The 21,200-nt window shown below is 54.6% G+C and overlaps 8 protein-coding genes across 8 annotated transcripts; 6 read left to right on the plus strand and 2 right to left on the minus strand.

The window, feature by feature from the left end:
* Positions 1–503: 503 nt before the first annotated feature.
* Positions 504–1,499, plus strand: BDW47DRAFT_25890 (uncharacterized protein). The gene is made up of 3 exons (XM_024818590.1): positions 504–566; positions 627–795; positions 846–1,499. Exons 2-3 carry the CDS (start codon positions 719–721, stop codon positions 1,333–1,335), a joined length of 567 nt encoding a protein of 188 aa, XP_024676229.1. The 5' UTR covers positions 504–566; positions 627–718; the 3' UTR covers positions 1,336–1,499.
* BDW47DRAFT_25851 (uncharacterized protein) lies at positions 1,247–3,278 on the plus strand. Its single transcript, XM_024818588.1, has 3 exons — positions 1,247–1,897; positions 1,962–2,875; positions 2,931–3,278. Exons 1-3 carry the CDS (start codon positions 1,663–1,665, stop codon positions 3,084–3,086), a joined length of 1,305 nt encoding a protein of 434 aa, XP_024676230.1. The 5' UTR covers positions 1,247–1,662; the 3' UTR covers positions 3,087–3,278.
* On the plus strand, positions 3,279–5,854 carry BDW47DRAFT_25852 (putative MFS monosaccharide transporter). Its single transcript, XM_024818589.1, has 4 exons — positions 3,279–3,702; positions 3,758–3,865; positions 3,929–4,469; positions 4,578–5,854. The coding sequence occupies exons 1-4, from the start codon at positions 3,471–3,473 to the stop codon at positions 5,428–5,430; spliced, it is 1,734 nt and encodes a 577-aa protein (XP_024676231.1). The 5' UTR covers positions 3,279–3,470; the 3' UTR covers positions 5,431–5,854.
* Positions 5,855–6,697: 843 nt separating this feature from the next.
* Positions 6,698–8,455, plus strand: BDW47DRAFT_121996 (uncharacterized protein; the record flags this gene model as incomplete). Its single annotated transcript, XM_024815748.1, has 6 exons — positions 6,698–7,105; positions 7,208–7,236; positions 7,300–7,429; positions 7,496–7,879; positions 7,938–8,273; positions 8,351–8,455. The coding sequence occupies 6 exons, from the start codon at positions 6,698–6,700 to the stop codon at positions 8,453–8,455; spliced, it is 1,392 nt and encodes a 463-aa protein (XP_024676232.1).
* Positions 8,456–8,484: 29 nt separating this feature from the next.
* BDW47DRAFT_25957 (uncharacterized protein) lies at positions 8,485–9,827 on the minus strand. The gene is made up of 4 exons (XM_024818591.1): positions 9,443–9,827; positions 9,031–9,270; positions 8,873–8,938; positions 8,485–8,790 (listed from the first exon to the last, which is right to left on the minus strand). The coding sequence occupies exons 1-4, from the start codon at positions 9,632–9,634 to the stop codon at positions 8,740–8,742; spliced, it is 549 nt and encodes a 182-aa protein (XP_024676233.1). The 5' UTR covers positions 9,635–9,827; the 3' UTR covers positions 8,485–8,739.
* Positions 9,828–10,823: 996 nt separating this feature from the next.
* Positions 10,824–12,324, minus strand: erg8 (phosphomevalonate kinase; the record flags this gene model as incomplete). The annotated part of the gene is made up of 2 exons (XM_024815749.1): positions 10,824–11,916; positions 11,975–12,324. The coding sequence occupies 2 exons, from the start codon at positions 12,322–12,324 to the stop codon at positions 10,824–10,826; spliced, it is 1,443 nt and encodes a 480-aa protein (XP_024676234.1).
* Positions 12,325–13,645: 1,321 nt separating this feature from the next.
* BDW47DRAFT_114910 (pentatricopeptide repeat protein) lies at positions 13,646–19,674 on the plus strand (the record flags this gene model as incomplete). The annotated part of the gene is made up of 5 exons (XM_024814736.1): positions 13,646–13,687; positions 14,124–15,578; positions 15,612–17,903; positions 18,351–18,573; positions 18,677–19,674. The coding sequence occupies 5 exons, from the start codon at positions 13,646–13,648 to the stop codon at positions 19,672–19,674; spliced, it is 5,010 nt and encodes a 1,669-aa protein (XP_024676235.1).
* A 361-nt stretch (positions 19,675–20,035) lies between these two features.
* Positions 20,036–21,004, plus strand: BDW47DRAFT_98090 (histone-fold domain-containing protein). Its single transcript, XM_024820566.1, has 3 exons — positions 20,036–20,180; positions 20,274–20,359; positions 20,462–21,004. The coding sequence occupies exons 1-3, from the start codon at positions 20,129–20,131 to the stop codon at positions 20,930–20,932; spliced, it is 609 nt and encodes a 202-aa protein (XP_024676236.1). The 5' UTR covers positions 20,036–20,128; the 3' UTR covers positions 20,933–21,004.
* Positions 21,005–21,200: the final 196 nt, after the last annotated feature.

The raw sequence follows: 21,200 nt of genomic DNA on the forward strand, positions 1-21,200 counted from the left end.
ATGATGATGGATCAGGCATATCGAGAGAACCACGGGAATCTGAAGAATACAATACTTCGTTACTTACAGACGGATCGAGTACGCGACCGGGCAATTCAGGCCGATTCAAGGAAATCTGGAGTTGCGAGAGGCGAAGGGAAGAAAGAGAGAAAAGAGACCAAGGGAAAAGGGGAGAAAGAAGGCGAGTTGACCCCGGTCTGGAACTGGATCGGGCCTTGTTAGCTTGAATGCTGTCTGGATGTGGTCATGTTGATGACATCGCATGATCCCAATCATTCTCTCGTTTCCTTTACAGATCTTCCACACGGTCTTCCTCCCTCGAGCATTTAATCTCTCATCTGCATGCATGATTGATTTGAAGTTCCCTTGCAAGGGATGTCTGTCCGGTCTGGTCGCCTCGTGCGTCCCCGTTGGGCCATGTTACAATCCGATCCATTACAGACTGCAGGAGCTGAAAGATCCGGTCTCCCTTGGCTCATCATCGATCCATTGGAAATGACTCTATTTGGATTGTCTTGCAGCGATCGAGATTGTTCAAGAATGGAATGTTTTGGCCATATCTGTTTGTAAGGACGGCTCATGCGTCTAGACCCTTGAATCCTGTATCTCTAATATATGTTCTACAGAGACTTCGTTTGAGATGGACTGCTATACTTGACTACTAAACCACAATTGTGAAGAATCGAATCAACCACTCGAAGGATGCAAGGCGAAGCAGATGAAGAGGAAGATGGGAAAGAGTCACTATGGCGTAGATGGATATAGATTGATACGATGGACACCTCAAATATCATAGTTGTGTCTGGATAATCCTGACTCATCACATACATCTAACTACCTAGCAGTTATCTCATACTCCCTCCTGGCTTCAAACTTCCTGGAGCTTCATTGACTTTAGACTCGCCTTCTCCACGTGCAGACCTCGTTCCCTCATATACCACCTCTGGAGCCAATTCGTATTCCTATTCAGAGGCTGGGAATCACAGGAATGCCCCATGGTTCTCTCAATCCGCCATACCGAGACCCAACGTCGTGACATCACCCTTCCCAACGGATGTGTTCATCGGATACCTTTCTGCACATTCCAATCCAACAATCCCATTCTATCCAGCCAGAGCTCCCAGAGCTTCCTCCACTCGGGGGGCGACCCACCTCTCTTTTTCCGCGGTCCCCGGGTATGGACGCGAAAAGACCATCGGCTTGTCTTCCCCCCAGCCTCAATCACCCGTGGTCCGCCCCAAAGCTAGATTCGTTCCATACCCCTCATGGTCAGATGCCCGGCAGATTTTGTTGCGAGTATGTCCCCCCGCTCAAAAAGAAAGAGTGAGTGAGTGAGTGGTCGCGACTCGACCCTTCAGAAATGCTTTCTGATGTAATTGAATTCGCGTTGGTCCAAGTCTAGACTGCTCTGTCCGACGAGTCAGATGTTCTCGCTCTGCCAAATAACAGCGAGAAGGAAAAGAAAACAATCTTCGATCGGCGGCCCCCTGCCTTCCTCTCGTGCTCTGAACTTGCATCACTACTACTAGTCTATTTGACTTTTTGATCTGATTTTACTTTCTATTTTTTGGCGGAACCACTGATTGCGGCCCACGCGTCATGCTATTTATCAAGCGTTGCTCGCTCCATCTCCACTGCTGCGTACGTGTCTGAGCATTAGAGATGCTTCGCCGCCTGTCGTCAACGAAAGAGACGGCCCGGGGGCTTAGTCTCAGCAACAAATCGACGGAGCCGAGTCTAGAAGTAAACATCACCGAACCGGCCCTCTTCATCCCCACCTATACCAACAAACCGCCCGTCCTTCGGGGCTCCTGTGTTCTGGAAGTCCGGGAACCGCTGACGGCACGGCGACTGACGGTCACCCTACGGGGGACATCGCGTGTGCAATGGCCTCACGGTAAGAACTGGCCAGCCACCAGGCTATCCGTGTGGGGGCGAGGCTAATCCGGGTTGGGCAACAGGCACTCAAGATACGGAGAAGGTCATCGACTGCACGCTGACCGTATTCGGTCCGGAGGCCGCCAAAACCGGGCCCCAGTCATATGCGGTATGCAGCGAGGAAGAACCGCCAGCCCTGCAACGAAAGGAATCGGGATTCTCCCGGAGAAAGAGCCAAGTGCGCACCGCGCTGATGGAGCTTTACCCGAATTCCAACCACCCCCCAGCAGCAGCGCATCACAACTTTAAACCCGGCACCTACCGGTACAATTTTGAGATGGTCCTCCATTCCCAGCTGCCCCAGACCATCCGACTCCGGGGTAGCCAGGTCCGTTACAGCGTCCACGTCTGTGTGGAGCGCCCGGGCGCCTTGACGCGCAACATCACCCACACCCAACCCATCACCGCCATTCACTGCCCCGCGGAAGACTATGTCGAGGACGCGGAGCCGGTCTACGTCCGACGGTCCTGGTCCAAGTACCTGCGTTGCGAAATTCTCGTCTCGCGACGAGGCGCGCCCCTGGGCCACCGACTTCCGGTGACCCTCTCCTTCGCGGAGTTGGCCCAGGCCAAGTTGCGCGGCATCCGAGTCTATCTGTCGGAAAATGTTCAATACCTGCAAAAAGACGGCCTCCCATCCTGTTTCGGTCCGTACAAGCGGACGCTCGTCTACAAAGCCGTGGATGGCCTGGGTTCCACCGACTTAGCGCTGATGCCGGAAGACGACCAGGTCAAGCATTTGGTGACCGACGAGAAGGAGCCGGATAGTCTTGTAGCGTGCTCCGAGTCCACGGTCCAACAGAGCGGTGCGAAAGCAACAACCCTCGACTTTGACCTGCCGTTGCCCATCTGTCGGATCCACGCCAACAGCGACGAGACGCGGAACATGCATTTTGACACCAAGTACAAGAACGTGCAAGTCAACCACTGGGTTGAGGTGGGCTTTTCTCCCTCGTTCCTCCACTAGATCCAGATACTGATATCTCGTCTAGTTCGTTTTCTTCCTAGCGAAAGATGGGTCTGGGGACGCTAAAACCCAAAAGACCGTCAAGGCTCCACTGACCCTGCGACCTTGCTACGCCCACCAGGCAAATGCTTCTCTCCCGGCCTACTCGGAGAAGACGCTGTGCGACTCGCTGGGGCGGTAAATATCGGCCAGAAGCCGGCTGTCCTGCGAACCATGACGGATCATTGAAATTGGCCAATATGACTTGCTACATGAAATCCCGCATTTTGCGTTCACGACCGTCAGGGGGGAGGGAAGACCACGAGGTGACCAAACTTAGTTCGCGAGCACCTGCGTTTGCATCATTGGAACGGTGCAGCGAGCCTCCACGTTGCAGGCGATCGCGGGCGGGAAGTTGATCCTACCCGAAAATCAGCCCAGTGGTCAACTGTATTCGATTCTCATTCGCTGGTCGCATCATCTGATATCATGTGCGATGCGGTTCCATGGAACTGGGTTAAGGTTGCCGATGCCATGGTTGCGTTGGAGTGGGAGTTGCTGAGTCTTCGATGTTGCCGATTACCGCATGCGGGCATGCGGCCCTGTCGGTGTTTTCTATTCTACCTTTATCTTTCTGCTCGTTCCTGGATTGAATTGCAGAATTATTCTTCTGCTTGTTTTGGGGTATACTTCGCAGTGTGTTTATCTGCGACTGCCATTCAACATGCCTCCTACATTCGCGGGCATGTCGGGGCGCCCGTTGTCCCTGTCAATTTCGACAGTTGCAACCATGGGATTCTTACTCTTCGGATATGATCGTGAGTTGCACTCACAAATGCAATCTTGGAACAGGAACTTTCTGACCGTGATTAGAGGGTGTCATGTCGGGTATCATCTCGGATCCGTCGTTCAACAACATGTTTATAGCTACCAAAGGCGACAACGTCATGCAGGCCACCGTGACCGCCGTGTATGAAGTCGGTACGCCTTTTACGATGTTCCAAGCCTTATTTCAAATTGACTCAAACTGACGGACGGTCGCAGGATGTTTATTCGGGGCGATCTTCGCCCTCATCTTCGGCGAATTGCTGGGCCGTCGATGGATGATCATCTCCGGAGCAGCGGTGATGATCGTCGGTGTGGTCATTCAAGTAACCGCCATTTCGGGGTCCCTTCCTCTCCTGCAGTTCATCTTCGGGCGAGTGATCACCGGCATTGGCAACGGCATGAACACCTCCACGATCCCGACTTACCAAGCCGAATGTTCCAAGACCAGCAACCGCGGTCTGCTCATCTGCATCGAAGGCGGCGTCATTGCCATTGGGACCATGATCGCGTATTGGATTGATTATGGGGCGCATTTTGGACCCCCGGATCTCGCCTGGCGGTTTCCGATCGCGTTCCAGGTCGTGTTTGGTATCTTCATCATCGTAGGCATGTGCTATCTGCCTGAATCGCCGCGGTATCTCATTGCGCATGACCGCGTTGACGAGGGTGAGAAGGTCCTGGCCGCGTTGAAGAATGTTGAGGTCGACGATTCCGAAACGCAGCTGGAGAAGAATTTGGTTCTGGACTCGATCCGCGCGTATGTCCACCCCTTCTCCTCCCTTCGACATGCGTTACTTTCAAGATTTCTTCATGTTTGAGAGAAATGGCGAGCAGGTCAGAAGCAAGAGAAACTAACATTCCCCAGATCCGGCGCTGAAAAAGCCAAATTCCGCGACCTTCTCACAGGCGGCCCATCCCAGCACTTCCGCCGCATGGTAGTCGGCTCATCGGCACAAGTCTTCCAGCAAATCTCCGGCTGCAACGCAGTAATCTACTACCTCCCGGTCCTCCTCGAACAATCTATCGGGCAATCCCACAACTTCGCCCTCCTAATCGGCGGCATCAACATGATCTGCTACGCCATCTTCGCGACCTTTTCCTGGTTCTTCGTCGAAAAGATCGGCCGCCGCAAGCTCTTCCTCGGCGGCAGCTACGGCCAATGCGCATCAATGATCATCGTCTTTGCCTGCCTCATCCCAGGCGACTCGCAAACCGCAAAGGGCGCCGTCTTTGGCCTCTTCCTTTACATGTGCTTCTTCGGCGCCACCTGGCTCCCCCTTCCCTGGCTCTACCCGGCCGAACTCTCCCCGATCAAAACCCGCTCCAAGGCAAACGCCATCTCCACCTGCAACAACTGGCTCTTTAACTTCACCGTCGTCATGATCACACCCGTCATGATCGCGCACATCGGCTGGGGCACCTACCTCTTCTTCGCCGCCTGGAACGCGGTCTTCATCCCCGTCATCTGGTTCTTTTACCCCGAGACGGCAGGCCGCAGTCTCGAAGAGATCGATCTGATCTTCGCCAAGGGCTACATGCATCAAATGAGCTATGTCCGCGCGGCGAAGGAGCTGCCCAGGCTCCAACCTGATGAGATTGAGGAACAGGCGAGGGAACTGGGCGTGCTTGATGAGAATGAGAAGATTGAGGAGCGCATCGCGAGGGATCATCCTAGTGATTCGGCGGAGTTTGGCTCGTTTTTGCCGACGCAGCTTTGATCTACATCATTCTCCCTTTCATCTATTTCATTCATTCTTTTTTTTTTCGTTCTCTCTTTTTTTGATTGGATCTACTTAGGCTCTTCGGTGTTGGTGGTTGGTTTTTTGTGTGTTGTTTTATGCTGCGTGTGCTTGATAGGTTTTATACATACGCACTTGATTTCTAGATAGGATGAAGGTTTTCTTCTTCGTTTGAGTGCTCACTGAGTAGATTTGAGCACGCTCTGAGCGCCCTGATCTGAGTGTTGTCATTAAGCAAGGCCTCGGTTACCTCTGGTGGTAGTGAAGTCACCTATTGGGCACATCAGGAAGAACCTAGCAATTTGCATGCACTCCCTTGGCGCTTTGATCTTTTCTACATAGGTCACCATGTCATCAAGCCACTCTGGCTTGCCCGATGGGGTAACTGCGGCTGAGCTTGGTTCACTACTCGACTATTCTATGCTAGACGATGCAGGTTAACGCAGTTTCTTAGAAAGTGATACTAGCCAAGACTTGGTGCAAGCAGGGGCTCGATCATCAGGAAGGCATCAGACCATAGAGGGAAAGGTCTCCTTTGGAAAGATGTGCAGGTAGATGGTAAATAGGTCACCATTTAGAATAGAGGAAATCGAGTTATCATGCTCTGTATCATTCAATATTGGCGATCAAATGATTTGCCAGCAGGCGCTCATTGATTTAAAAAGGGAAAGGAAAAAAGAGGTTACTTAGTTAGATTATCTCTTATCTGAAGTTCTACCTCGTAGGTGGAGCAGAAGAAAGATGGCCATCAATCCCTGTTATATTGATGATGTCGTCTCTTTGTTGGGACAAAGGGCAATGACGGCGAAAAGCGCGGTGTGTAAAATATCCCACCTTTTGATGATTGCTCTACCGGCATCTGATATAGGTGTACTTTCGCCGTTTTTGGTATCTAACCATTGGCTTTGCTTTGCCAGGTTTTTGATATCATTGTTCAGATTGATCAGATAGAAGAGAGGATTTGTGCATATGGTTTCAGAATTCATCTCTTTGGCCTCGGGAATACTAGTGCATACCGAATGTCCCATCCCTGGACAGTAACCCAAGCTCAGTGCAGATAAGCCCCTGTTGAGCTGTAAACTCCTACTTGACCAATGAGCGCCATGAAATGACACGAGGCTGTCGTCTAACAGCGACGAGGCTTAGCCGGAAAAGCTACGCGAAGATGAAGACATAAGCGCCGAGCTCCATCCACCCTTCCAGTTACACAACGTTATCTAAACTGACAGGCCATGGTGTTCAGGTCATGGAGACCTTCACGAGCCCTCGATACAGTCATTCTCCCCACTCGCTTCACTGGGCAAAGGATTTTGCTATCCGCCAAGTGACTAGCTACCACGGCCAGGATAACCGCCTGAAAATCCCCACCAATGGCTCGATCCTTGATGAATTTTTCAACAGTTGCAACGTGGAATTGTCGCCCCCGCAGCGCCACGAGCTCTTAAAGCGGTTCCTGAGCCGTGCAGGAGCGCGGTCGTTCCCTGAAGCCGCCAAGTTTGGTCCGGAAGATAAGCGAGTGCTTGCGATGGTCGATGATCGATGTGATCCGTGCACACAGTTTACAAACATCCCGGAAAACACCTTCCTGCCCGTGAGACAGTGGGAGTCAGAAGAGTACATGCGTCGCCCACCTGAGGGGCTACATGTTCGGATCGTAGGTGGGGATGCAGAGATGTTGTTCTGCCATCTCAATAAGGATGTAAAGCTGGACATGATTACCACCGTTGACAGGAAGAGTACTGACAAATGTGGACAGCGAAAAGGCGTCGCAGAGCGACGAATTGTGTATGTCTGCCGTTAAATATCGAGCGCACTGAATGATCAGTAGGAATTTGTTGATTTTGATAGATACCTGGTGGACCTGACACCTCTTATGGGAGTGGCCTTGATCTCGAATATCTCGTATATGCAACTCCCACAGGTGCGATCATACTTGTCACGATATGTAGCATTCGACGCCTACATGGGAGTTTCCCAGGTGAATATCACCCCCGCCTGAGTCGGAACGACGAATGATACGTCTGACTTAACGAAAATGCAACAGCAAAGGGGTTTTACACTGGAATTCCACTTGCCGCATTATGCCCTGCGCCCTGATCAACCCGAGCTGCGCGACGCACGCGGACTTCGAAAGAGTCGCTCCTTTCAACTGCCATCATCTGGATCTCACGATCGTATCTACGAAGTCCAGATCTCGTTGGTGGTAATCGGTGTTGATGAGTTCTTCTGGATGGCATACTTCAGCGAAGATTCCTACTTCCGAAAAAATGACCCGATTTCGGAATACCTCCAGGATAAGACCGATGGGCCATCATTTGGCCTGCGGCTGTGCAAGTTCCCCATATGGGATCCAAGATACTATTTTCTTTCGATTTTTTCTATCCGAATGGGCCAGGTGAAGATGGAATGGAGGGTGTTGGTGGAAACGGTAGAAGGACATCTCGATCAGCATGTACAGATCCTTTTGCCCTCCATTGATGATAAAGGCGAGTATTCGCTCGGCTAAGGCTCGCCAGGGCGAAATCGACGAGGATAACCTGGATGGATTCCTCGAGAACGATCCATCACTGCAGAAGACCAAAGATTTTACGTGGACCCTGTGTTCCTTACGGCGCCTGCGAAACTCCCTGGCAAGGCTGATCGCCGCCTGGGTGGCGTTTGACCGAAATAATAGTGTTTACTTTGATTTAAACTCGGACGGAACCCTGGCTGCCAAGTTTCGGGAATGTTTTTTGTCATTGCGGCAATCCACGGCAGAGCTTGGTAGTCTCCAGATGATCTTGGAACAGCGAATTGAAACAATGGAGAAGATGTCCAGTGTTGTATGCTCTTACCCCGATTTTGCTTGTTTTATATCTACCTATATGTCTGTGGAAGTGCCACTGATCTTGTCATCTAGTTGGTAAATGCCTCATCATTGGCAGAGAGCATCACGGCCACTCGGCAAGGCGATAATATCCGGCTGTTAACGTATATCACAATCGTGAGCAAGAAACAGCCCTGAAACACCCCGCTCGTCTTCTCTCTAATGTGATGGATTTAGCTATATCTACCGGTGACACTTGTGACGGTGAGTACACCGACTAAAGTCCTCAAGTCCCTGGAGGCCATTTAAGATGACGAATCAAAAGAAACCAGAGGAGAATACAAGAGAACTGTGGCTGACTTCACTTCCACAGAGTGCCTTCAGCATGAACCAGGTCAGCGATGACATCGCCTGGTGGAAGTACTGGATTATTCTGTTCTGCCTAACAAGCGTTACAGTGGCTGTAGCACTTGGAATTCATCTTACGGTACCTCGGATGAGAAATTTGGACATTCGCAGCATTCTGGAATACACTAGATGAGGCTTAATAGGTTATGTAAACGTCTCCCCAAGAATGTATCGGCTCTATTTGCAAGGAACGCAACTCGAGCATACCGTATGATTGCAAGTGACGCACACGGGCTGAGAACTGTACAGCTTTGGGCCATCATGACACACGCACTATGTCGGTGTTAGATAGTGAACATCCTAAAATCTGCTGACGCATCCAGCGCTATCCAGCCAGGTCGGTATCTAGGGACCTAGGGACCTACCATCCACGAGATAACTGACAGGGATGCAACCAAAAGCAAGGAGATGGCATAGACAAGCTTGGAGGTAGGCGAATAGAAACAGTGCTGGCCATAGGTCAAACTTACACAAAAGTAAAAGAGCGTACAAGCACGTATTCCGGCCTCTTGGATGGGATACTGACACTCAGCACATTTTGAATGTTTGCATTCATTGCAGACTGTCAGATTTGACTTGTTGTATGCTTTGCATGTTCTAACACACTGAAGTTCAGTCCTCAAATTATTGTAAGTAAGGGAAGTGTTTATTCGGGGTGAGACCGAGTTGTATACTGGATTTCCCGTGGGTTGAGACGATAGTGAGCAGGGGAAAGAGGGAAAAGAAAGAGGGAACGGAATAGACAGAAAGGGAGAGCCTAAAATGCGTTAGACCTACACAGAACCAGTCATTTCCTAGTTGCTTGATATCCCGAAGATCATCGCCATCATCCCAAAAATCGTGTGCATGTCCCTGGGGGGCATCAAGGATGTCAAATGACTCTAGAGATGGGGTTTTCATCGTTCTTTCTGTCTTCCTGGGGTTGAAGAGTAGCGAAGAAGTTGAGATATATCTGATCATGGGAGGCATTGCGTTGAGATTGAGCGGGGTAGTTTGGTACACTCGCAGAGTGACCAGCAAGAAAAAGAAAGAAGCCTTCCATTGATAAGATATCCCATTCTGTCAACTACATGAACTAAAATTTGCGCCCGAATAACTAACTTGTTTCGCCCAGCCTCGTGAGGCCGACTTGTGGGGCTGACTCGACGTGCACCGGTGATCTAATGTAGTTTGTGCTGACAGGCGAAGTTTACCCCCTGGTCGAAGTCAAGGTTTCGATAGAGCGTGCGACTGCTGGCCCTCCTGGCTGACACATCAGGCTTCACCTTTCACTACAGTGTCTTCCTTATTATGAGTCTTTGAACCATAGCTATTTCTACTATGTAATGCTCTTGGTGCCTCTTCTGTGAAAAAAACTCTTTTGCTCATCGTCTTGTCAGTGAATAGAGAAGTCATGAGTACAGGAGATCAACAAAAATAAGATAACTAAAAGAAGTGATATAAGAAAAGTAAGTAACAAGAGTACTGTTTGAGAGGGTCCAGTGCTTCCTGGAACACATTGCCTTCAAAAGGAGGGAAATACCTGCCTTTGTAGCTTCGATAGAATATATTGCTTACAGCTGCCCTCAGCATATACACCTAATTTTAGAGTTTGCCACTTAGAACCCAATTGATCTCTACCAACTTCCTGCTCTGCTCACTGAGTGAGCAAGCCCCTGAGTATCCTCATGAAAGCGGTGGCGTCCAGAGGAGGAAAGCTACGGTCAGTCTAGAAAAACAAGTACGTAAAGGAACATATCTATTATATACATTCATGGTCCGATATCCACATCTTAGGTTGAAACAACTACGTTAATACACATATACATACACGTAACTGCAAACATCTCGCAGTAATTAATTTAAATGATTCGAGATCGATCGATTTATTTCTTTACCATAGTGTGGGACGTTTGCGTGGGGTTGTGGTCAGTACGAGATATGTAGATAGGTTGGTAGGTAGGTAGGTAATACCCAGCTGGGTGTCTAACGTTTATAGTAGTAGAATCTGTTCGACAGCTTTCGTATTCTGGCCAATTGGCTGTGTAGTGATTTTCTTACCCTTGGGTTTGATTATGATTATGCTCTGACCATGGTAATATTTGCACCACCATACCGAGGATCTTCGAATTATAAAATCTGGCTATCTACAAGAGCGATCGTTCACCAGAGAAGAAGGTTAAATCCACTCCGAATACTGCTCCACTGACTCATTCACGACCCCATCCGAGCCATGCCTCACGCCCAACAACCGCACCGTGCCGATCTTGCCCCCGAAGTCATCCTCGACCTGGCTCTTCCAGCCCGCGAACAGCTGCTCCAGGCGCTCGATAACGGCGAGGTCATCCCTGATAAGCAGCGCGATGGCGTCGTAGCCGCCCGCGCCGGGAACCACGCCGCCGATGACGCCCTCTACGGCGGAGACGGCGTCGAGTAGCTCGGTCTGGACCTTGGGCTCGACGGGCACGCCGGACTGGGCGGTCATGCTGCGGAGGAGGGAGCGCGAGCGGCCGAGGAGCTGGCGGATGGTGGCGAAGTCGTTGTCGGCGGGGTCTTCCTGGGGCGCGCGGTGCTGCTGGAGGGAGATGACGAGGCGCTCGTTGTTGGCTTGCAGGGCGTCCCAGAGCTGGGTGGCTGTTGCGGGGTGCTGCTGGCGCCATTCGAGGACCTTTTTCACCATTGAGGGGGTTTGGGATCCGCACTCGACGTCGCAGAGGACCATTTGCATGCCTGGGGGTAGCTTCATGCCGAAGTCTTGGCATCCTGTGTCCCACGGGTGGGCGGGGTCCATGTCTTCGACGACGGAGAAGAGCCGGTCTTCGAAGCGTGGGGTGCCGACGTCGCCGATGCTTTGAAGGATGCTGGGGGAGAAGCGGCGGTAGAGGCAGGAGCCGTAGATGGCGGCTGCGACGTCGAAGCCGGAGCCGACTTTGCCTTGGGCGGCGCAGTGGGCGGCTTGTGCGAGGTTGTGGAGCTTCTCGCGCGCGATACCCAGGTCGTCGGGTTGGAGGGTGCGGTGGACGACGAGCGCGGATACGAGGGCTGTGACGAGGGCGGCGGAGGAGCCTAGCCCGGTCTTGTGGGCTTCGTGTAGGGGGACGCCGAAGTTGACGAAGCGGCCGGTGGAGGCCTTGGAGGTGGGGGTTTCCGAGTAGTAGTCGCTGTCTGCCAGGATGGTGATGGACAGGGCGCCGAAGTCCTTGGAGTCGGCGACGTAGCTGATGTAGGTCAGGGCGTAGTTGAGGGAGGTCTCGACGAAGGGGTTGTGTTTCCTGGTGGGGTTGCATCATGTTAGCGGAACGGTCTCGAACCACGAGACGGATGGCTTACCCCTCGTTCTTCTGGGTGACACGGATCCCCCCTCCGTTCTCGCAGCGCTGCACCCCGTACTCCCACGTGGCGCCGTCAAACTGCGGCGAGCGGACGACGATGGTGTCTTCAGCGTCCTGGTCGTCGACAACACTGCCGTCGTCGGCGGGCTGGGTCTCCAGCGTGGCTGCGGTGCCAGACCCAGAGGTTCCCCGCCGGTGGGACCGTCTCCGCTGCTGGACGATGACATGGATTCTCGCATCGAGGGCAAAGACGGTTCCGCTGTAATTGCGGTCCAGGACGAGGTAGCCTCCGGTGAGGAGCACCTTGCCCGGGGCGGACAAGGCGGTGGTGACGGAATTGTGAGCCATGAGGGAGAGGGAAAGTGGGGGTGGATTCGCTGGTCGCTGCAACAGACAGAGTTAGCAATTCCAGTCGAGATGGTTGAGAGTAAAGGGACGGCCCACCTCCACGGGGGTATCAATATCAATTCAATAATGAGGGCACTGGCGTTACGAGGGACAAGATCTCCAGGGGTGATGATCCTCGTGCCCCGCTCGTCGGTGAGCTGGGAGTACGCGGTGAAGGGTGGCAAGGACGGGTCAATTGCGGTTCATCAATGGATCTGCGGGGTGAGACAGTTTAAATTTCTGGGTCCGATGACTAGAAGTATACAACACCGCGACGACGTACGATTGAAAGCGATGAGGGGGATCAGCTCCGGATCGGAGTCTCCATCGTCTACTCCGTATCGGGGATGCATATCAGTTTGTTCTGTTTGTTGATGGGTGTCTGGTATTAGTCATCACTGGCTAGTGAATTATTGATGTGGCTGATCAATAGTGTGGCTGCTGAATTGACTGTGGCTGATGCATCTCCATCTGACGTCATGTCACGAGATGGATCTGAATTTTCTGGTGGTCGAGTCAGTGCGGACGATCCTCGGTCTAATTGACCTTGTATAACTAATACTAGTGCCCCACTATATCATGTGATGTTGACCATGGCGATTCATCCGATCTGTATCTTGTACTGAAGTCTGAGTCTAACATGGATGCTGCAGATGACTAGGGATGCATTACGTGGGGATGACTGTCGAGTGACGGCAGTCCCGCCGGCTATGCATAGATGCATAGATGCAGAAATTGAAACCTGCTTCTAGAAAGAGTGGGAGAACTGAGCCAAAATTAATTGATATCCTAAGATCGGCCAACATACGGTGTACGTGGATGCTAACGGTCTGGATATCCGGTAACTCGTATTGATCGATATGAGTAATACCGACTCGGAAGGGCGGATAGACAGACGGAAAGAAAGGGAGAAAAGGAGATGGAAGGGGGACTGAGGCAGCCAGCCCACGGGGACCGACCGAGCCTACTCCGGTTAGACGGGAAGCGGGGAAGAAAAAGAGCCGGAAGGGAAAGTTTGATCCTGTCAAATGACTGCACTCATTGCAGTGACTCACGCCTAGTTCCCTGGGTCGTGGCTGTTATTTCCTACTTTCTGTTTTTCCATGCTGTTATTTTTACTTGATTTTTTCTTTTTTTTTTCCCTTGGAACCAGAAAAATATATGTGGCGTTGGAGAGAATAGTGCATCTGATAGGTCAAAAGGACACATTGTATGCCTGGTTACTAACAGGTACTTCCAGCGAGGTACCTCCGGGAACCTCTCGGACTTACGAGACACTTCCATGTCCGGTCCGTATTGGGTGTGGTACCGTATGAATTACGGTGTAGGTACCAGGTTTACGCGGCGGCGTTTCCTCATACGGGTTAGTTACGTCCGGAGTAAAAAACCCTCAATGCTCTAAAATCCGATGGATCGGCACTACTTCTGGCCGTGTCACATCCCCCGAGATCCTCATATTATCTTTTTTTCTTTCCTCTCCTCTCATTTCATCTTCATCATAATCATCGCCATCCTCACACGCTTTACCATCACTTCCCCTTACTTCCCCCTATTTACCCCTCCGCTCGCGCGTTCCTTTGGCGATCCTTCGTCAAATGAACCTGTATTCTTTTCATCATTTTGATTGCAAGGTATGGAGTATACGCTCCCCAGATCCCAATTCAATACACAACTAACTCCCCCAGAATTGCCTCTTCTCGAGGAAGAGGTCCCCCGCAAGATAAATGGTTTTCAAGCCGTTTACCCATCTCGCGCGCCAGTCCTTCACCAAAGCCTTCACTCATGGCTACGCTCAGTCGGTAGTCGCCGCGTCCCAATCCTCCTACGCGTCGTCCACCACCCTCAACCACCTCGCCCAGCATCCCGCCGCCAAATTCTCCCGCACCACCCAGCTTCAGAATGTCTTCCAGCCGTCCAGCTCGTCCGGCGCCGGCGCCGGCGCCAAGGCCAGCCAAGGGGGCTCCGGCGGCGGTGATCTGGGCGTTGCCGCCTATTATGCCGCATGGCAGCAGGCCCAGCAGACCGGTGACGATAGCGACTGGAAACAGTTGCAGTCGAGCCGTCGTGTCGGCCGCAAGCTAGACGTCACCGAGGAGGATGCCGACGGCGGCGACGCGGCGGCGGGCGCCGATGCGTCCTCCGAGTACCGGGATCCGCCCCATCTCACCCGCGCCTCCGCCAATGCCGACGTCAGCGCTCAGGTCGAAGAGGCCGTCGCCCGCGAGATCGAAATCCAGGAGGAACAGGCCCGTGTCGAGGAGGCCGAGGCCAAGGATGGTGCCGCCACCGAGGCCTTCCCCGAGTTGCCCGACGAGGTCGCCTCGATCGGGGACGCCACCGTCGAGCAGTCGCGCCGCAGCTCCGACCACATCGTCGACTTGGCGTCGGGGAAACAGTTCGCGGAGATCCCGGGTGCCTTCGCCGCCCTGCTCCGGGACGGCCTGACCCCCACCGTGGGCGCATACAACGCCCTGCTCGAGTCGGCCGTCCAACTGCACGGCGACGCCGCGCAGGCTATCCAGAAGGCGCTCGACGTGTACTCGGACATGCTGCGTCGTCGCGTCGTCCCCGACGAACAGACCTACGAGACGTTGGTTCGGCTCTTCGTCGTCCGCGCCCACGAGACCATCACCGCCAAGGGCTCGCTCGAACAGGACCGCGCCCGTTTCGGGGGTATGGAGAAGCCTGGGGAGTTCATGCTCATGTCCAGCGAGCTCGAGCGCGCCATCGTCGACGAGGACCACTCCCTCGGCATCGCCATCAAGCTCTTCACCACCGCCACCACCCGCCACACCAATTTCGTCTTTTCCCTCGACACCTACCGCCAGCTGATCACCGCCTGTGCCCGCGAGGGCCAGGTCGAGGCCATGGTGCGGGTCTACGCCCACATGGAGTCGAACAAGGTCACCCCGCACGCGTCCATCTTCCCCCCGATGATCGACGCCTTCGCCTCGACCGGGGACTTGCAGAGCGCGGTGGAGTGCTACAACGAGTACAAAGCTCTGGCCATCGCGGACGACAGCGGCACCTTTAGTATCGTCCAGCGCCGGGATGGCGAGGTCTACGCCGCCCTGGTCCAGGCCTACCTGTCGTGTGGCAAAGAGGACGACGCCATGCGATTCGTGGAGCGGATCCGGGGCTCGTTCGATGGGGTGACCGACGACCGCAGCACGCGACAGGAAGCCCTCGAATCCGTCATCGTGCGCGATGGCCTGGTGCGCCACGCCATCCGCGCGGGGCAGTTCGAGCGCGCCCTGGAGCAGGCCCACGCGCGGTTGCGTGACGGGGCCCGCAATCAGGCCATCGCCGCGATCTGCGTCGCCGCGGCGGACGCCGGGGATCTCCACACCGCCTCGCGGGCCTACGAGGGTCTCCCCCACGACGACGGCGCCCTCCGCCGGGCTCCCGCCGTGTCGCTGCTGGCCCTCCACGTCCGACAGGGCCACGTGACTGCCGCCCGCCCGCTGTGGCTCCAGCTCAGCACGGTCGATCAGGCCACCGTGGACCTGGTGCAGCCGACCACCATGTACGCCGTCGCTCTGCTCAAGAGTGGGCAGATCGATCCGGCCTTGCTGGAGACCCGCAATATGTTCGCGCGCATCCGCACCGCCGCCGCCGACCAGCAGCTGCCCCTCCACCCCATCCGCGAGCAGATCAACGAAAGCCTCGATCTCGTCGGCCGCGTCCTCATCCAGACCGCCGCCGTCCTCTCCCCGTCGGCCATCATGACGCTCCTGTGGTCCATGGCGGACAACGGGGGCATGGTGTTCCCGCTCGCGGAGCACGCCGTCGCCAGCCTCGGCCCCGTAGCGATCACCCACCTCGCCCCCGCCGACCTGACCCTCGCCCTCCAGGTGCAGGCCGGCATGCTCGTCCACCCCCGCGCCGCCGCGCGGGACGTGGCCCACCCGATCCGCTTCGCGCACCTGCTCGACGTTGCCCTGGCGTCCGGTCGGCCCCTCGACGCCGTCACCGCCCAGGCCGTCGACCAGGCCGTCGGCCAGCTGTTCCCCAGCCGGCCCGACCTGGTCCAGCGGTGGCACGACCACCGGGGGATGCTGATGTCCCCCGTCAGCCGCAGCCCCTCGTCCTTCCCGTCCGACCGCCACACCCCGGTGTCGGAGCGATCGGCCCTGACCTCCGCGCCGAGCGAGGACGCGTTCGACCCGTACGCGTCCGCCACCGACTTCCGGGGGTCCGCCCTGATCGCCGAGGCACTGGAGAGCGCCAGCGGACGGCTTGAGCCGCATCTGAACCGGAGCCTTGACCGGCTCCGCGACATGCGCCGCGCCGGCCGCCACCCGCGGTACATCACCTACGCCAAGATGATCACCGCCGCAGCCAAGGTGCACCGCCTTGACCTGGCCCACGACATCTTGAACATGGCCCGCCGGGACGTGCCCGCGCTGGCGCAGTACCCCGCGGTCCAGTACGGGTGGGTGTCGATCCTGGACGCGATGGTGGCGGCGTGCCTGACGCTTGGAGACCGCCACCTGGCGGCGAAGTACCACCAGGAACTGCGCACGGTCGGGTCGGCGCCGTCGGCCAACACCTTCGGACTGTACATCACCACGCTCAAGGAGTCGACCAAGACGTTCGACGAGGCGACCGAAGCGCTCAAGATCTTCCACCGCGCGGTGGCAGAGGGCGTGGAGCCGACCTCGTTCCTGTACAACGCACTGATCGGCAAGCTGGGCAAGGCGCGCCGCATCGACGACTGCCTGCTCTACTTCGCCGAGATGCGCGCTCGCGGGGTGCGCCCCACCAGCGTCACCTACGGGACGGTGGTCAACGCCCTCTGCCGCGTCAGCGACGAGCGGTTCGCCGAGGAGATGTTCGAGGAGATGGAGTCGATGCCCAACTACAAGCCGCGCCCCGCGCCGTACAACTCGATGATCCAGTACTTCCTGACGACGAAGCGCGACCGGCGCCGCGTGCTGGCCTACTACGAGCGCATGCGCCGACGCAACATCGCGCCGACGATGCACACGTACAAGCTGCTGATCGACGCGCACGCCTCGCTGGAGCCGGTCGACATGCCCGCGGCGGAGCAGGTGCTGGAGACGATGCGGCAGTCGGGGTCGCACCCGCCCGAGGCGGTGCACTACGCGGCGCTGATCCACGCCCAGGGGTGCGTCACGCACGACCTGGACGCCGCGCTGCGGCTGTTCCGGTCGGTGGTGGCGGACCCGACGGTGCGCGTGCAACCTTGCCTGTACCAGGCTGTGCTGGAGGCGCTCGTGGCCAACAACCAAGTCGGACAGACGGAGGCGATCATCGCAGACATGTCCCGACGGGGTGTCGAATTGACAGCCTACATCGCCAACACTCTGATCCAGGGCTGGGCCGCCGCCGGCGACCTCAACCAGGCGCAAGCCGTGTACAGCCGCATCGGACTGGCAAAGCGCGAGCCTAGCACGTACGAAGCCATGACCCGTGCCTACCTTCAAGCCGACGACCGCGCCGGTGCCGCCCGCACCGTGCAGGAGATGCTCTCGCGGGGTTATCCCAACGCGGTAGCCAGCAAGATTGTGGATTTGGTTGAATCTGTTTAGCCTTCTCCCGTATTTCCCTTTTTTTTTTTTCTTTTCCTTTGTCTTGTTTATGGATTGTTGATTGTCGTGTGGTCGTCTTCAGTCCCCGATTGGACTTTATACCCCCCCTTGTTGGAATCGAATTGTTTTAATTTGTGGGGCTGGACTCCGAAGAGGGTGTCTAGCCTTTGGGGGCACCATGTTCATTTCTTATTGATTGCATCTAGCGGGTTGGCGTTTAAAAGGTTGATTTACTGTTTTATGATGGATGCATGGATGATAGAATCTCTCGACTCTGCATATTTATTAGAATACTACATTACATTTTGTGGATATAGTGGGATATTACCGTAGTAAAACTCAGTATCATATTCGTACAATCATATTGCAATCATAGTAGTGCTGTTATAATCGAGGTAGTAAGGTAGTATTGACTTAGAATCCAATATAGAGAAGTCGGTCCGACTGCCCCGCCTGCGTCATCCACTCACTCACTCCCACATCGGACGATCCACTTCTCTTCTCTTCACCTCCCTCATCTTTCTCCCCTCCTCACCCATGAGACGCCTTCGTCCATTCTCCCCTCCCATCTCACTACCCCGAAGATCAACCATCACAATGGACGCATCTCACGCCGCTCCCAAAGAGGGGTCGCGACCTCCCAAGAAGCTCATCTGTGAGTCACCCACCATTACCTCCTTCTCCTTCTCCTCCACCACTATCTACCATCCTCAATCCAAGATAGATACTAACAGAACATCCCCGAAAAGTCGCCCCAGGCGACATTCCCCCAATCACGGCCCCCTCCCTCCCCAAAGCCGCATCGCACCTCCAACAAGAGAATGACCAACAAGGTCAACCCTCGCAACCCTCCACCCCCGCTGCCCAAGAAATGGTCACCCACCCCGCCCGCGCCCACCAATTCATAATCAACCCCCCGCTCACAATCTCCCAAATGCACCCCACGAACCCCCTCCACCAATTCCACAGCTGGTTCCGCGATCCGCGCCTCTCAGCGGCCTCCGCGCCGGAAACCTGCACGCTGGCCACGGCGGAGTTACCGTCCGGACGGGTGAGTGCGCGCGTGGTGTACCTGAAGGAGTTGGATGAGAGGGGGTGGACGATTTATAGTAATTGGGGGAGTAGGGAGGGGAAGGGGCGGCAGGTTTTTGGATCGGCGTTGGCTTCTTCTGGTTCGAAGACCGGGTCTGGGTCTGGATCTGATAACTTCCCCCCCTCGATTCCGGAGGGTGAGTTCGACGGCGGGAATAGATGGGCGGCGTTGACGTTTTTCTGGGCCGTGCTGGAAAGACAGGTGCGTGTTGAAGGGCTGGTCGAGCCGCTTCCGCGCGCGGAAAGCGAGGTGTATTGGCGGACGCGCGAGCGAGGAAGTCAGATTGGGGCTTGGGCGAGCTACCAGAGTAAGGTGCTTTGGGAGGCTGGCGCGGACGGGCTCCAGGGCCGGAGAGGCAGTCTGGCGCCTGTTGTGGACGGGGCTGGACCGCGGCCGGCGATCCCGCTGGATGTGGGCGACACGGATATCGATGATGGGCGGGCGATGCTGGAACGACGGGTGCGCGAGATGGAGGAGCGGTTTGCGGGCGTGGAGCAGATTCCGTTGCCCCCGTTTTGGGGCGGCGTGAGGGTTGTGCCTGAGTCGGTGGAGTTTTGGCAGGGGAGGAAGAGCCGGTTGCATGATCGGTTTAGATATGTGAGGGTTGGTGGGGGGGATGAGGGAGAGGGGTATAAATGGAGGATTGAGCGGATGTCTCCTTAGACTTAGGATGGGGTATAGAGACTGGGTGTTTTTGGGTATAGATGTTGAAGGAATTCAGGATACATTACTTGCTACTCATGTGTAGAGAAAGGTATACATGATTGTCTATACACGATAGGGTATTAATTGATTCTGACCCTGTTCTGGCAGATGTGGGATCTATATTATAGTCAGTCTATATCATAACTAGCAGGATTGTATTGAGTTGGGTAGAATCATGCATTATACCAAGCACCGAAGTTGAAGTTCGATCTACAGAGCTCAAGTAGATAACAGCTATCGATAAGATAAGATAGATACGAAGTCAGCAACTCCGCCAACCACGCGTTAACTATCCCGAACAAACGCGCCTTTTCTTTCTTCACCTTCCCTCCTCATAATCCTCCTCGGTTCCCACCACCACCAGAAGACTAACAGAGAAGAAATCAAAGAGAAAAGAGGAGTCATTGGGAGAATGTCCCTCAAAGAATCCCCCGACGAGATTACCGGCCAGAGCGCCCTTCCTAGTACGTCTCTTCCTTCCAATCCACTCCCATCGTATATCCGCATAATGAAATGCATACTTGCCACAATCAATGACAAAACCTAATATGATTTAGTCGCACGGATCAAGAAAATCATTCAGCTTGACGACGATATCGTGCAATGCTCGAGTAATGCCACTTTCGTGATTGCCATGGCTACTGTTCGTCTTCCTTTCCCATCCTCTCTCTATCCACACCTACCTCCATCTACAAAGAGAAACTTCCCAAAAAGATAATCCCTGACATGTGATCATAAAATATAGGAACAATTCATCCAACACCTAACAGCACAAGCCCACAACGTCGTCAAGTCCGAGCGCAAGCCCCGCAAAGGCATCCAATACAAAGACCTCGCAACGGCAGTCTCCCGAATCGACAACCTCGAGTTCCTCTCCGACGTCATCCCCAAGACAACCACCTATAAACAATTCAAGGAGAAGCGTGGTCGTGATTCAACCGCCACTGGGCCCAACATCGATATTGAGAAAGGGCAGCGCACGCTAAATGGGGCTGCTGGAGATCGACAGTCTACACTCGATGACGCTGCGCTGGAGGAGGAGCTGGAGGGGCGGGGACAGGAAGAGCAGGATCATGAGGAGAGCAGTCCGCGCGCTCCGGTCGTGATGCATGCTTCTGGGGCGGTTAGTACGTTGGTTGTTGATCGGGGGGTGGAGGGGAGGCAGAAGAAGAGGCAGAGTGGGGGTGGGGATGAGGATGTTGAGATGATGGGTTGATTTTCTTTGTTTTGGGCTTCTTGCTTTACCTATTGTTTATTTGGTGGGTGGAGTTGCTGGAGTTGAAAAGCGAGCACTGTGGTTTTCGTTTTATATAGGAGATCTACTTCTATCCATCTTACCTATTTCAACTTTTGTCTCTCTTGGTTTTCTTTGCCATATTCAGCACCTGCCATTCAGCATACTAAACCTTATACCCACCTCTTTCTAGGCCTACCTTACACTCCTCTATGATCACCCCGTGTACTTACCCAATGTGATTAAAACG

The sequence above is a fragment of the Aspergillus candidus genome (assembly GCF_002847045.1).
Source record: "Aspergillus candidus strain CBS 102.13 unplaced genomic scaffold BDW47scaffold_2, whole genome shotgun sequence".
Lineage (NCBI taxonomy): Eukaryota > Fungi > Ascomycota > Eurotiomycetes > Eurotiales > Aspergillaceae > Aspergillus > Aspergillus candidus.

What these genes read in the sequence shown, in the direction of transcription:
- BDW47DRAFT_25890 (XM_024818590.1), top strand. Translation starts at nt 719, where the DNA reads ATGAAGAGGAAGATGGGAAAGAGTCACTATGGCGTAGATGGATATAGA. An exon ending in TGGACACCTCAAATATCATA is followed by an intron (nt 796 to 845) that starts GTTGTGTCTGGA and finishes ACTACCTAGCAG; the next exon opens with TTATCTCATACTCCCTCCTG.
- BDW47DRAFT_25851 (XM_024818588.1), top strand. Translation starts at nt 1,663, where the DNA reads ATGCTTCGCCGCCTGTCGTCAACGAAAGAGACGGCCCGGGGGCTTAGT. An exon ending in GCGTGTGCAATGGCCTCACG is followed by an intron (nt 1,898 to 1,961) that starts GTAAGAACTGGC and finishes GTTGGGCAACAG; the next exon opens with GCACTCAAGATACGGAGAAG. An exon ending in AAGTCAACCACTGGGTTGAG is followed by an intron (nt 2,876 to 2,930) that starts GTGGGCTTTTCT and finishes TATCTCGTCTAG; the next exon opens with TTCGTTTTCTTCCTAGCGAA.
- BDW47DRAFT_25852 (XM_024818589.1), top strand. Translation starts at nt 3,471, where the DNA reads ATGCGGGCATGCGGCCCTGTCGGTGTTTTCTATTCTACCTTTATCTTT. An exon ending in GACCGCCGTGTATGAAGTCG is followed by an intron (nt 3,866 to 3,928) that starts GTACGCCTTTTA and finishes GGACGGTCGCAG; the next exon opens with GATGTTTATTCGGGGCGATC. An exon ending in GTTCTGGACTCGATCCGCGC is followed by an intron (nt 4,470 to 4,577) that starts GTATGTCCACCC and finishes AACATTCCCCAG; the next exon opens with ATCCGGCGCTGAAAAAGCCA.
- BDW47DRAFT_25957 (XM_024818591.1), bottom strand. Translation starts at nt 9,634, where the DNA reads ATGCCTCCCATGATCAGATATATCTCAACTTCTTCGCTACTCTTCAAC. An exon ending in TGTCAGTTATCTCGTGGATG is followed by an intron (nt 8,939 to 9,030) that starts GTAGGTCCCTAG and finishes ACACCGACATAG; the next exon opens with TGCGTGTGTCATGATGGCCC. An exon ending in GCGTCACTTGCAATCATACG is followed by an intron (nt 8,791 to 8,872) that starts GTATGCTCGAGT and finishes AGCCTCATCTAG; the next exon opens with TGTATTCCAGAATGCTGCGA.
- BDW47DRAFT_98090 (XM_024820566.1), top strand. Translation starts at nt 20,129, where the DNA reads ATGTCCCTCAAAGAATCCCCCGACGAGATTACCGGCCAGAGCGCCCTT. An exon ending in CGGCCAGAGCGCCCTTCCTA is followed by an intron (nt 20,181 to 20,273) that starts GTACGTCTCTTC and finishes AATATGATTTAG; the next exon opens with TCGCACGGATCAAGAAAATC. An exon ending in TCGTGATTGCCATGGCTACT is followed by an intron (nt 20,360 to 20,461) that starts GTTCGTCTTCCT and finishes CATAAAATATAG; the next exon opens with GAACAATTCATCCAACACCT.